This window comes from Watersipora subatra, chromosome 1 (genome assembly GCF_963576615.1).
Source record: "Watersipora subatra chromosome 1, tzWatSuba1.1, whole genome shotgun sequence".
Taxonomy (NCBI): Eukaryota; Metazoa; Bryozoa; class Gymnolaemata; order Cheilostomatida; family Watersiporidae; genus Watersipora; species Watersipora subatra.
This window is the reverse complement of record NC_088708.1, coordinates 35,494,725-35,509,157: the sequence shown is the minus strand read 5'-3', so window position 1 is coordinate 35,509,157 and position 14,433 is coordinate 35,494,725. Positions and strand designations below refer to the sequence as shown.

Genomic DNA, 14,433 nt, shown 5'->3' with positions numbered 1-14,433 from the left:
ATATGATGTGTAGTATATCTTTAGCAATATGATGTATAGTATATCTTTAGCAATATGATGTGTAGTATATCTTTAGCAATATGATGTGTAGTATATCTTTAACAATATGATGTATAGTATATCTTTAACAATATGATGTATAGTATGTCTTTAGCAATATGATGTGTAGTATGTCTTTAGCAATATGATGTATAGTATATCTTTGGCAATATGATGTATAGTATGTCTTCACCAATATGATGTATAGTATGTCTTTAACAATATGATGTGTAGTATATCTTTAGCAATATGATGTGTAGTATATCTTTAACAATATGATGTATAGTATATCTTTAACAATATGATGTATAGTATATCTTTAACAATATGATGTATAGTATGTCTTTAGCAATATGATGTGTAGTATGTCTTTAGCAATATGATGTATAGTATATCTTTGGCAATATGATGTATAGTATGTCTTCACCAATATGATGTATAGTATGTCTTTAACAATATGATGTATAGTATGTCTTTAGCAATATGATGTGTAGTATATCTTTAGCAATATGATGTGTAGTATGTCTTTAGCAATATGATGTGTAGTATGTCTTTAGCAATATTATGTATAGTATATCTTTAGAAATATGATGTGTAGTATATCTTTAGCAATATGATGTATAGTATATCTTTAGCAATATGATGTGTAGTATGTCTTTAGCAATATGATGTGTAGTATATCTTTAGCAATATGATGTGTAGTATATCTTTAGCAATATGATGTATAGTATGTCTTTAACAATATGATGTGTAGTATATCTTTAGCAATATGATGTGTAGTATATCTTTAACAATATGATGTGTAGTATATCTTTGGCAATATGATGTGTAGTATATCTTTAACAATATGATGTGTAGTATGTCTTTAGCAATATGATGTGTAGTATATCTTTAGCAATATGATGTGTAGTATGTCTTTAGCAATATGATGTATAGTATATCTTTAGCAATATGATGTGTAGTATATCTTTAACAATATGATGTGTAGTATGTCCTTAGCAATATGATGTGTAGTATATCTTTAGCAATATGATGTGTAGTATATCTTTAGCAATATGATGTATAGTATATCTTTAGCAATATGATGTGTAGTATATCTTTAGCAATATGATGTGTAGTATATCTTTAGCAATATGATGTATAGTATGTCTTTAACAATATGATGTATAGTATATCTTTAGCAATATGATGTGTAGTATATCTTTAGCAATATGATGTGTAGTATGTCTTTAGCAATATGATGTATAGTATATCTTTAGCAATATGATGTATAGAATATCTTTAGCAATATGATGTATAGTATATCTTTAGCAATATGATGTGTAGTATGTCTTTAGCAATATGATGTGTAGTATATCTTTAGCAATATGATGTGTAGTATGTCTTTAGCAATATGATGTATAGTATATCTTTAGCAATATGATGTATAGTATATCTTTAGCAATATGATGTGTAGTATATCTTTAGCAATATGATGTGTAGTATATCTTTAGCAATATGATGTATAGTATGTCTTTAACAATATGATGTATAGTATATCTTTAGCAATATGATGTATAGTATATCTTTAACAATATGATGTGTAGTATATCTTTAACAATATGATGTGTAGTATGTCTTTAGCAATATGATGTGTAGTATGTCTTTAGCAATATGATGTGTAGTATATCTTTAACAATATGATGTATAGTATATCTTTAGCAATATGATGTGTAGTATATCTTTAACAATATGATGTGTAGTATATCTTTAGCAATATGATGTGTAGTATATCTTTAGCAATATGATGTATAGTATGTCTTTAGCAATATGATGTATAGTATATCTTTAGCAATATGATGTATAGTATATCTTTAGCAATATGATGTATAGTATATCTTTAGCAATATGATGTGTAGTATGTCTTTAGCAATATGATGTGTAGTATATCTTTAGCAATATGATGTGTAGTATGTCTTTAGCAATATGATGTATAGTATATCTTTAGCAATATGATGTATAGTATATCTTTAGCAATATGATGTGTAGTATATCTTTAGCAATATGATGTGTAGTATATCTTTAGCAATATGATGTATAGTATGTCTTTAACAATATGATGTATAGTATATCTTTAGCAATATGATGTATAGTATATCTTTAACAATATGATGTGTAGTATATCTTTAACAATATGATGTGTAGTATGTCTTTAGCAATATGATGTGTAGTATGTCTTTAGCAATATGATGTGTAGTATATCTTTAGCAATATGATGTGTAGTATATCTTTAACAATATGATGTGTAGTGTATCTTTAACAATATGATGTGTAGTATATCTTTAGCAATATGATGTGTAGTATATCTTTAACAACATGATGTGTAGTATTTCTTTAGCAATATGATGTGTAGTATATCTTTAGCAATATGATGTATAGTATATCTTTAGCAATATGATGTATAGTATATCTTTAGCAATATGATGTATAGTATGTCTTTAGCAATATGATGTGTAGTATATCTTTAACAATATGATGTATAGTATATCTTTAGCAATATGATGTGTAGTATATCTTTAACAATATGATGTGTAGTATATCTTTAGCAATATGATGTGTAGTATATCTTTAACAACATGATGTGTAGTATTTCTTTAGCAATATGATGTATAGTATATCTTTAGCAATATGATGTGTAGTATGTCTTTAGCAATATGATGTATAGTATATCTTTAGCAATATGATGTGTAGTATATCTTTAACAATATGATGTGTAGTATATCTTTAGCAATATGATGTGTAGTATATCTTTAACAATATGATGTGTAGTATGTCTTTAGCAATATGATGTATAGTATATCTTTAGCAATATGATGTGTAGTATATCTTTAGCAATATGATGTATAGTATGTCTTTAGCAATATGATGTGTAGTATATCTTTAACAATATGATGTATAGTATATCTTTAGCAATATGATGTGTAGTATATCTTTAGCAATATGATGTGTAGTATGTCTTTAGCAATATGATGTATAGTATATCTTTAGCAATATGATGTGTATTATATCTTTAACAATATGATGTGTAGGATATCTTTAGCAATATGATGTGTAGTATGTCTTTAGCAATATGATGTGTAGTATATCTTTAGCAATATGATGTATAGTATGTCTTTAGCAATATGATGTGTAGTATATCTTTAACAATATGATGTGTAGTATATCTTTAGCAATATGATGTGTAGTATGTCTTTAGCAATATGATGTGTAGTATATCTTTAGCAATATGATGTATAGTATATCTTTAGCAATATGATGTGTAGTATGTCTTTAGCAATATGATGTATAGTATATCTTTAGCAATATGATGTGTAGTATGTCTTTAGCAATATGATGTGTAGTATATCTTTAGCAATATGATGTATAGTATGTCTTTAGCAATATGATGTATAGTATATCTTTAACAATATGATGTATAGTATATCTTTAGCAATATGATGTATAGTATATCTTTAACAATATGATGTATAGTATATCTTTAGCAATATGATGTGTAGTATATCTTTAGCAATATGATGTGTAGTATATCTTTAGCAATATGATGTGTAGTATATCTTTAACAATATGATGTGTAGTATATCTTTAGCAATATGATGTATAGTATGTCTTTAGCAATATGATGTGTAGTATATCTTTAGCAATATGATGTATAGTATATCTTTAGCAATATGATGTGTAGTATATCTTTAACAATATGATGTATAGTATATCTTTAGCAATATGATGTGTAGTATATCTTTAACAATATGATGTGTAGTATATCTTTAGCAATATGATGTGTAGTATATCTTTAGCAATATGATGTGTAGTATATCTTTAGCAATATGATGTGTAGTATGTCTTTAGCAATATGATGTATAGTATATCTTTAACAATATGATGTGTAGTATATCTTTAGCAATATGATGTGTAGTATATCTTTAGCAATATGATGTATAGTATATCTTTAGCAATATGATGTATAGTATATCTTTAGCAATATGATGTGTAGTATATCTTTAACAATATGATGTATAGTATATCTTTAGCAATATGATGTGTAGTATATCTTTAGCAATATGATGTGTAGTATATCTTTAGCAATATGATGTGTAGTATATCTTTAGCAATATGATGTGTAGTATGTCTTTAGCAATATGATGTATAGTATATCTTTAGCAATATGATGTGTAGTATATCTTTAGCAATATGATGTGTAGTATATCTTTAGCAATATGATGTATAGTATGTCTTTAGCAATATGATGTATAGTATATCTTTAACAATATGATGTATAGTATATCTTTAGCAATATGATGTATAGTATATCTTTAACAATATGATGTATAGTATATCTTTAGCAATATGATGTGTAGTATATCTTTAGCAATATGATGTGTAGTATATCTTTAGCAATATGATGTGTAGTATATCTTTAACAATATGATGTGTAGTATATCTTTAGCAATATGATGTATAGTATGTCTTTAGCAATATGATGTGTAGTATATCTTTAGCAATATGATGTATAGTATATCTTTAGCAATATGATGTGTAGTATATCTTTAACAATATGATGTATAGTATATCTTTAGCAATATGATGTGTAGTATATCTTTAGCAATGATGTGTAGTATATCTTTAGCAATATGATGTGTAGTATGCCTTTAGCAATATGATGTATAGTATATCTTTAACAATATGATGTGTAGTATATCTTTAGCAATATGATGTGTAGTATATCTTTAGCAATATGATGTATAGTATATCTTTAGCAATATGATGTATAGTATATCTTTAGCAATATGATGTGTAGTATATCTTTAACAATATGATGTATAGTATATCTTTAGCAATATGATGTGTAGTATATCTTTAGCAATATGATGTGTAGTATATCTTTAGCAATATGATGTGTAGTATATCTTTAGCAATATGATGTGTAGTATGTCTTTAGCAATATGATGTGTAGTATATCTTTAGCAATATGATGTGTAGTATATCTTTAGCAATATGATGTGTAGTATGTCTTTAGCAATATGATGTGTAGTATATCTTTAGCAATATGATGTGTAGTATATCTTTAGCAATATGATGTATAGTATATCTTTAGCAATATGATGTATAGTATGTCTTTAACAATATGATGTATAGTATGTCTTTAACAATATGATGTATAGTATATCTTTAACAATATGATGTGTAGTATATCTTTAACAATATGATGTGTAGTATATCTTTAGCAATATGATGTGTAGTATATCTTTAGCAATATGATGTGTAGTATGTCTTTAGCAATATGATGTGTAGTATATCTTTAGCAATATGATGTGTAGTATATCTTTAGCAATATGATGTATAGTATATCTTTAGCAATATGATGTATAGTATGTCTTTAACAATATGATGTATAGTATATCTTTAACAATATGATGTATAGTATATCTTTAACAATATGATGTGTAGTATGTCTTTAGCAATATGATGTGTAGTATATCTTTAGCAATATGATGTGTAGTATATCTTTAACAATATGATGTATAGTATATCTTTAGCAATATGATGTGTAGTATATCTTTAGCAATATGATGTGTAGTATATCTTTAGCAATATGATGTGTAGTATATCTTTAGCAATATGATGTGTAGTATGTCTTTAGCAATATGATGTGTAGTATATCTTTAGCAATATGATGTGTAGTATATCTTTAGCAATATGATGTGTAGTATATCTTTAGCAATATGATGTGTAGTATGTCTTTAGCAATATGATGTGTAGTATATCTTTAGCAATATGATGTGTAGTATATCTTTAACAATATGATGTATAGTATGTCTTTAGCAATATGATGTATAGTATATCTTTAGCAATATGATGTGTAGTATATCTTTAGCAATATGATGTGTAGTATGTCTTTAGCAATATGATGTGTAGTATGTCTTTAGCAATATGATGTGTAGTATATCTTTAGCAATATGATGTGTAGTATATCTTTAGCAATATGATGTGTAGTATGTCTTTAGCAATATGATGTGTAGTATATCTTTAGCAATATGATGTATAGTATATCTTTAGCAATATGATGTGTAGTATGTCTTTAGCAATATGATGTGTAGTATATCTTTAGCAATATGATGTGTAGTATATCTTTAGCAATATGATGTGTAGTATATCTTTAACAATATGATGTATAGTATATCTTTAGCAATATGATGTGTAGTATATCTTTAGCAATATGATGTGTAGTATATCTTTAGCAATATGATGTGTAGTATATCTTTAGCAATATGATGTGTAGTATGTCTTTAGCAATATGATGTGTAGTATATCTTTAGCAATATGATGTGTAGTATATCTTTAGCAATATGATGTGTAGTATATCTTTAGCAATATGATGTGTAGTATGTCTTTAGCAATATGATGTGTAGTATATCTTTAGCAATATGATGTGTAGTATATCTTTAGCAATATGATGTGTAGTATGTCTTTAACAATATGATGTGTAGTATATCTTTAGCAATATGATGTGTAGTATATCTTTAGCAATATGATGTATAGTATATCTTTAGCAATATGATGTATAGTATGTCTTTAACAATATGATGTATAGTATGTCTTTAACAATATGATGTATAGTATATCTTTAGCAATATGATGTATAGTATATCTTTAACAATATGATGTGTAGTATATCTTTAGCAATATGATGTATAGTATATCTTTAGCAATATGATGTGTAGTATATCTTTAGCAATATGATGTGTAGTATATCTTTAGCAATATGATGTGTAGTATATCTTTAGCAATATGATGTGTAGTATATCTTTAACAATATGATGTGTAGTATATCTTTAGCAATATGATGTGTAGTATATCTTTAGCAATATGATGTGTAGTATATCTTTAACAATATGATGTGTAGTATATCTTTAGCAATATGATGTATAGTATGTCTTTAGCAATATGATGTATAGTATGTCTTTAGCAATATGATGTATAGTATATCTTTAACAATATGATGTATAGTATATCTTTAACAATATGATGTATAGTATATCTTTAGCAATATGATGTATAGTATATCTTTAGCAATATGATGTGTAGTATATCTTTAGCAATATGATGTATAGTATGTCTTTAGCAATATGATGTATAGTATGTCTTTAACAATATGATGTATAGTATATCTTTAACAATATGATGTGTAGTATGTCTTTAGCAATATGATGTGTAGTATATCTTTAGCAATATGATGTGTAGTATGTCTTTAGCAATATGATGTGTAGTATGTCTTTAACAATATGATGTATAGTATATCTTTAACAATATGATGTATAGTATATCTTTAGCAATATGATGTATAGTATATCTTTAGCAATATGATGTATAGTATGTCTTTAGCAATATGATGTATAGTATATCTTTAGCAATATGATGTATAGTATATCTTTAGCAATATGATGTATAGTATATCTTTAGCAATATGATGTGTAGTATGTCTTTAGCAATATGATGTGTAGTATGTCTTTAACAATATGATGTATAGTATATCTTTAACAATATGATGTATAGTATATCTTTAACAATATGATGTATAGTATATCTTTAACAATATGATGTGTAGTATGTCTTTAGCAATATGATGTGTAGTATGTCTTTAGCAATATGATGTATAGTATATCTTTGGCAATATGATGTATAGTATGTCTTCACCAATATGATGTATAGTATGTCTTTAACAATATGATGTATAGTATGTCTTTAGCAATATGATGTGTAGTATATCTTTAGCAATATGATGTGTAGTATGTCTTTAGCAAGATGATGTGTAGTATATCTTTAGCAATATGATGTGTAGTATGTCTTTAGCAATATGATGTATAGTATATCTTTAACAATATGATGTGTAGTATATCTTTAGCAATATGATGTATAGTATATCTTTAGCAATATGATGTGTAGTATATCTTTAGCAATATGATGTATAGTATATCTTTAGCAATATGATGTGTAGTATGTCTTTAGCAATATGATGTGTAGTATATCTTTAACAATATGATGTATAGTATATCTTTAACAATATGATGTATAGTATATCTTTAACAATATGATGTATAGTATATCTTTAACAATATGATGTGTAGTATATCTTTAACAATATGATGTATAGTATATCTTTAACAATATGATGTATAGTATATCTTTAACAATATGATGTATAGTATATCTTTAACAATATGATGTATAGTATATCTTTAACAATATGATGTGTAGTATATCTTTAACAATATGATGTATAGTATATCTTTAACAATATGATGTATAGTATGTCTTTAGCAATATGATGTGTAGTATGTCTTTAGCAATATGATGTGTAGTATGTCTTTAGCAATATGATGTGTAGTATATCTTTAGCAATATGATGTATAGTATATCTTTAGCAATATGATGTGTAGTATATCTTTAGCAATATGATGTGTAGTATGTCTTTAGCAATATGATGTGTAGTATGTCTTTAACAATATGATGTATAGTATATCTTTAACAATATGATGTATAGTATATCTTTAGCAATATGATGTATAGTATATCTTTAGCAATATGATGTATAGTATATCTTTAGCAATATGATGTGTAGTATGTCTTTAGCAATATGATGTGTAGTATGTCTTTAACAATATGATGTATAGTATATCTTTAACAATATGATGTATAGTATATCTTTAACAATATGATGTATAGTATATCTTTAACAATATGATGTGTAGTATGTCTTTAGCAATATGATGTGTAGTATGTCTTTAGCAATATGATGTATAGTATATCTTTGGCAATATGATGTATAGTATGTCTTCACCAATATGATGTATAGTATGTCTTTAACAATATGATGTATAGTATGTCTTTAGCAATATGATGTGTAGTATATCTTTAGCAATATGATGTGTAGTATGTCTTTAGCAATATGATGTGTAGTATGTCTTTAGCAAGATGATGTGTAGTATATCTTTAGCAATATGATGTGTAGTATGTCTTTAGCAATATGATGTATAGTATATCTTTAACAATATGATGTGTAGTATATCTTTAGCAATATGATGTGTAGTATGTCTTTAGCAATATGATGTGTAGTATGTCTTTAACAATATGATGTATAGTATATCTTTAACAATATGATGTATAGTATATCTTTAACAATATGATGTGTAGTATGTCTTTAGCAATATGATGTGTAGTATGTCTTTAGCAATATGATGTATAGTATATCTTTGGCAATATGATGTATAGTATGTCTTCACCAATATGATGTATAGTATGTCTTTAACAATATGATGTATAGTATGTCTTCACCAATATGATGTATAGTATGTCTTTAACAATATGATGTATAGTATGTCTTTAGCAATATGATGTGTAGTATATCTTTAGCAATATGATGTGTAGTATGTCTTTAGCAATATGATGTGTAGTATGTCTTTAGCAAGATGATGTGTAGTATATCTTTAGCAATATGATGTGTAGTATGTCTTTAGCAATATGATGTATAGTATATCTTTAACAATATGATGTGTAGTATATCTTTAGCAATATGATGTATAGTATATCTTTAACAATATGATGTGTAGTATATCTTTAGCAATATGATGTATAGTATATCTTTAGCAATATGATGTGTAGTATATCTTTAGCAATATGATGTGTAGTATATCTTTAACAATATGATGTATAGTATATCTTTAACAATATGATGTATAGTATGTCTTTAGCAATATGATGTGTAGTATGTCTTTAGCAATATGATGTATAGTATATCTTTGGCAATATGATGTATAGTATGTCTTCACCAATATGATGTATAGTATGTCTTTAACAATATGATGTGTAGTATATCTTTAACAATATGATGTGTAGTATATCTTTAGCAATATGATGTATAGTATGTCTTTAACAATATGATGTGTAGTATATCTTTAACAATATGATGTGTAGTATATCTTTAACAATATGATGTGTAGTATATCTTTAGCAATATGATGTATAGTATGTCTTCACCAATATGATGTATAGTATGTCTTTAACAATATGATGTGTAGTATATCTTTAACAATATGATGTGTAGTATATCTTTAGCAATATGATGTATAGTATATCTTTAACAATATGATGTGTAGTATATCTTTAACAATATGATGTATAGTATATCTTTAACAATATGATGTATAGTATGTCTTTAGCAATATGATGTGTAGTATGTCTTTAGCAATATGATGTATAGTATATCTTTGGCAATATGATGTATAGTATGTCTTCACCAATATGATGTATAGTATGTCTTTAACAATATGATGTATAGTATGTCTTTAGCAATATGATGTGTAGTATATCTTTAGCAATATGATGTGTAGTATGTCTTTAGCAATATGATGTGTAGTATGTCTTTAGCAATATTATGTATAGTATATCTTTAGAAATATGATGTGTAGTATATCTTTAGCAATATGATGTATAGTATATCTTTAGCAATATGATGTGTAGTATGTCTTTAGCAATATGATGTGTAGTATATCTTTAGCAATATGATGTGTAGTATATCTTTAGCAATATGATGTATAGTATGTCTTTAACAATATGATGTGTAGTATATCTTTAGCAATATGATGTGTAGTATATCTTTAACAATATGATGTGTAGTATATCTTTGGCAATATGATGTATAGTATGTCTTTAGCAATATGATGTATAGTATGTCTTTAGCAATATGATGTATAGTATGTCTTTAGCAATATGATGTGTAGCAGATCTTTAGCAATAGGATGTGCAGTATGTTTTTATTAACTTGGAACTTGTCATGTGTATGACTGCTACCAACAAGTGTCTGTGAATAAACCTATTATTATTTGTAAATGATGATAACAGTTCACCGTTTGTTTATAAGTAATAACTGTGAATTCAGCCAAACAACAATTACCTCGAGGTTGAGGAATTCATGGTTGTTCCACCTACAAAACATAACCGGAGAATGATTGCAACGCAATCCACCAAACATTGTATGTACAAGAAAGACAGAAATTGACAGATCTCCATATAGAAATTACACAAACACAGCCATCGTGAAGCTATATGAAAATTAATATACATGTAGATGGACCCCAGTTAATAATAAGTCAAACCCTACAAGTTTCCTATATTTAGTTGTCAACTTTTTTCACATAGCTTGTTAAAGGGTGAGAATTATATTTTTGCAAACAAAGCAGGCTGCAAACAATTTTTAACACCCATTGCAGTTTCAAGCGCTGTGAGTTTGCAGCTAGTAAGCTTTAGTTGGTAGTTATAAAATGTTTAGCGGATACATGCATTGTAATAAACATATTAAACAAGGTATTTTGAAGATATAATGTTGCTAGCCCTCAAGTAGAAACAATTGCAAGATGTGGTAAGGGGTTCTGAGGTTAGTACAAGACAAGGTAGAATCTACTTTCACTGTTTGAGAAAGAAGACAATGAAAGTGTGTCTTGAGACGCAGAAAAGCCAACAGTTGATGTTGCTAGTGTTGGAAGTGCTTGAAAATGAAAAGCTTGAACTCGGTTTAGTCATACTCTTGGAACATGGGAAATGATACAGAACACGACTAATATGAGTACATATATAGTCAATGGGTTTTTCAACCACATACTTTGTAACTAAACTGAAGTCGTTTTATAAGAATCATATATCATTCTGAAATAAAGCGCTTCATGAAAAATAATCACTAATAACTGTGATGATAAACATGGTGGAATAGAGGGCTCTCATTCTATTCATGTGTATTATAGTAGTAAGTATTTTAATAAATCATTTTAGGGTATTTAGTATTTACATTTGTTTTACAATTAAAACTATCCCTTCTGTATATAATTCTTAACAGCAGTACATTGTTGACAAGTATATTATCAGAACGGAGTATACAAAAAACTGAAGGTCCATATACATGTATATTGCAACAAAAGCTTTTAGGCAGTTCTGTAATAAGCAGCAAAGTAATGATTTATATTCATAGGCCTCATATTTACTAACAACAAACTGAACATAAAAGAGACTGCGCTAATCAGACACGAAAATCTTAAATTAGTGTTGCTTTTTTATAGTGCATTATTCGAATAAAGAGGTTTATAAGAGATGCAACAAAAACCACACTCTAAGAACTATGTGCTCATCAGACCACACTCTAAGAACTATGTGCTCATCAGACCACACTCTAAGAACTATGTGCTCATCAAAACAAAACAAAAATTCCATTCAGTGTTTTTTAATTACTTACTAAAAGTTACGCGAATGGCTGTCAAAACCTGAAATTAGTCAGGCTCAGTAAAGATCTGATTATGGTAAAAAAACAATACTTCAGCTGATCAATGGACGCAGAAAATTTTTTTTAAATGGTCAGCATATTGAAAAGTTAATTACCTGTTTACGCTGTCATTAGAGTATACGCGTAGTTTGTTAATGGAAGTATACAAGAGTTTCTTGAACCCTTGAGAATTGTGTTACTGTTTCTCAATTTACAGTATATCATCACTGATTATGTTAGCCTGTCTTGATAAACTGTTGTTTTTGCAGAGTTGTCCACCGGCGAGCGGAGCGAGAAAAACAGCAGGTTGTCACGTTAAGATAACAGGTTGTCTTAAGTTCTGCTAAAGTTTACCGCAGAGACTGGTCTCTGGTTAAACGTTTCTATGTTATTTTTTTCCACATAAATTTTTGTGGCTAAATCCGTTATGATTACCAATGGAGTGACCGAAATAACATCGTAGCCAAGCCGCATAGACAGAAGAGAACAACTCCCTTTCAGTGCAGCCGATGCATCAGTTGCAGTGCGAATTGTGACAAGTTGTTGTTTGCTTGCTCCACTCGCCAGAGGACAACTCCGCAAAAACAACAGTTGGTCAAGACAGGCTGAAACACTCCTTTTTTCTGTTTGGTGACATTTGCTGTGTGTGTCCAGACTTTTTTTGCTAGTGTTTTACTAAATATCATTGTATTATGAGCACATTTCAATATATTCAATAAAAGTTGAAAGACTTCGGATCGTTGGACAAATTGCCCAGGGTTACCAGCACATATTGAAAAACATGGTTAGGGTTCAAAGAATTAAATTGGCAATGCCACAACTACCAATTTTTAGTCCAAAAGGCTTAGGAAAATTACGGAAGTCTATTGATAACCGCTATATTCTACTACAGTGGATTTCAACACGTTCCAGTGTTGGCATGGGGAAGCGAAAATTTGGTATAGAGGGGTATTGCAACCTATAGTAATTATCTAATGCAAACAGCCTATGGTGCAAATCATCAAAATTTTATATACGTACTGCACATATTAAAAATTAGTAACAAAATATGTTAACCTTAGTAACTATAGTTACCTACGGTAACTTTAGTGCATTTCGTGGTTATGATCTGCAACAAAATGTAACCTTGCAATGTAATATGTGCAGTACATACCGTAGAGAGTTTCTACTTTCGAGACAGATGTATAGAATAAGCGTTGATTTTAATTTAAAGGAATTACAAAACAAAGCACATACTTGAAGCTGAGTTTTAGTATATATTTTTAACTATTTAACTGAGCTTAACATTTTCCATTGCTAAAATTTTATCATGTACGGTTTCATTTTCTAATAACTAATAACTATAGCTGATAACAAATAATGCTGAACTGAGCAATACCGAGTATCTTTTTTATTCGTTGTTAGAGAATTTCGGCGAACAGCATATTGGCATATTTTTTATTCCAACATAATCAGCACATCGACTGCCAAATAAGAATTTTGAGAGAAGTTTTTTTTGTTGATTTTATATAAAAGGGCATAAAATCAGCTTGTTATACATCGCAGGGCAAAAAAATCTTATAACAGGGCCACTGTAACCCGCAGACGCACTGTATCTTTAAGATTGTGTACAAGAGAGTTTAAATTTAATGTGCAATTAATGTTTTATCACAGAAAATTCACTGAAAAATAACTAAACACCTTGATATAATTGAGAGAGCGGTGATTGTGCATCCTCACAAGCAAGAGTTGAGTTACACATCTATTTCTAACCAGACCAGGAAGACTAACTCACCTGTCAGGTATAGCATAAAAAGGTATGATGAAAGGACATTATCAGGCTGCAGCAAACCACGAGGGCTGACAGCTACCATGTCACAAAATTAATTAATTTTGGCCAGAAAGTGTCACCAAGATCATTTTTAAGAAGGTATTAGACTTACAAAAGAGCTTAAAAAAGCAATTGCAACATAAAAGAAATTTCTGCAAAATATGGTTGAAAAACAAGAAAGCAAAAAAGTGTTCACAATAAGAAAAATTTAAAACAGGCCAAAGAATAACAGCTTTGAATC

General features: G+C 27.8%; 1 protein-coding gene across 1 annotated transcript in view; it reads right to left on the bottom strand.

The window, feature by feature from the left end:
* The window catches only part of LOC137402857 (nuclear pore glycoprotein p62-like), a 67,791-nt gene extending 53,668 nt beyond the window's left edge, over nt 1–14,123 (bottom strand). The window contains exons 1-2 of the mRNA XM_068089368.1: nt 14,063–14,123; nt 11,027–11,057 (exon numbers count right to left, since the gene is read on the bottom strand). Of these exons, the coding sequence (XP_067945469.1) occupies nt 11,027–11,057; nt 14,063–14,123 (92 nt within the window). The remainder of the gene's footprint in view (nt 1–11,026; nt 11,058–14,062) is intronic.
* Nucleotides 14,124–14,433: the final 310 nt, after the last annotated feature.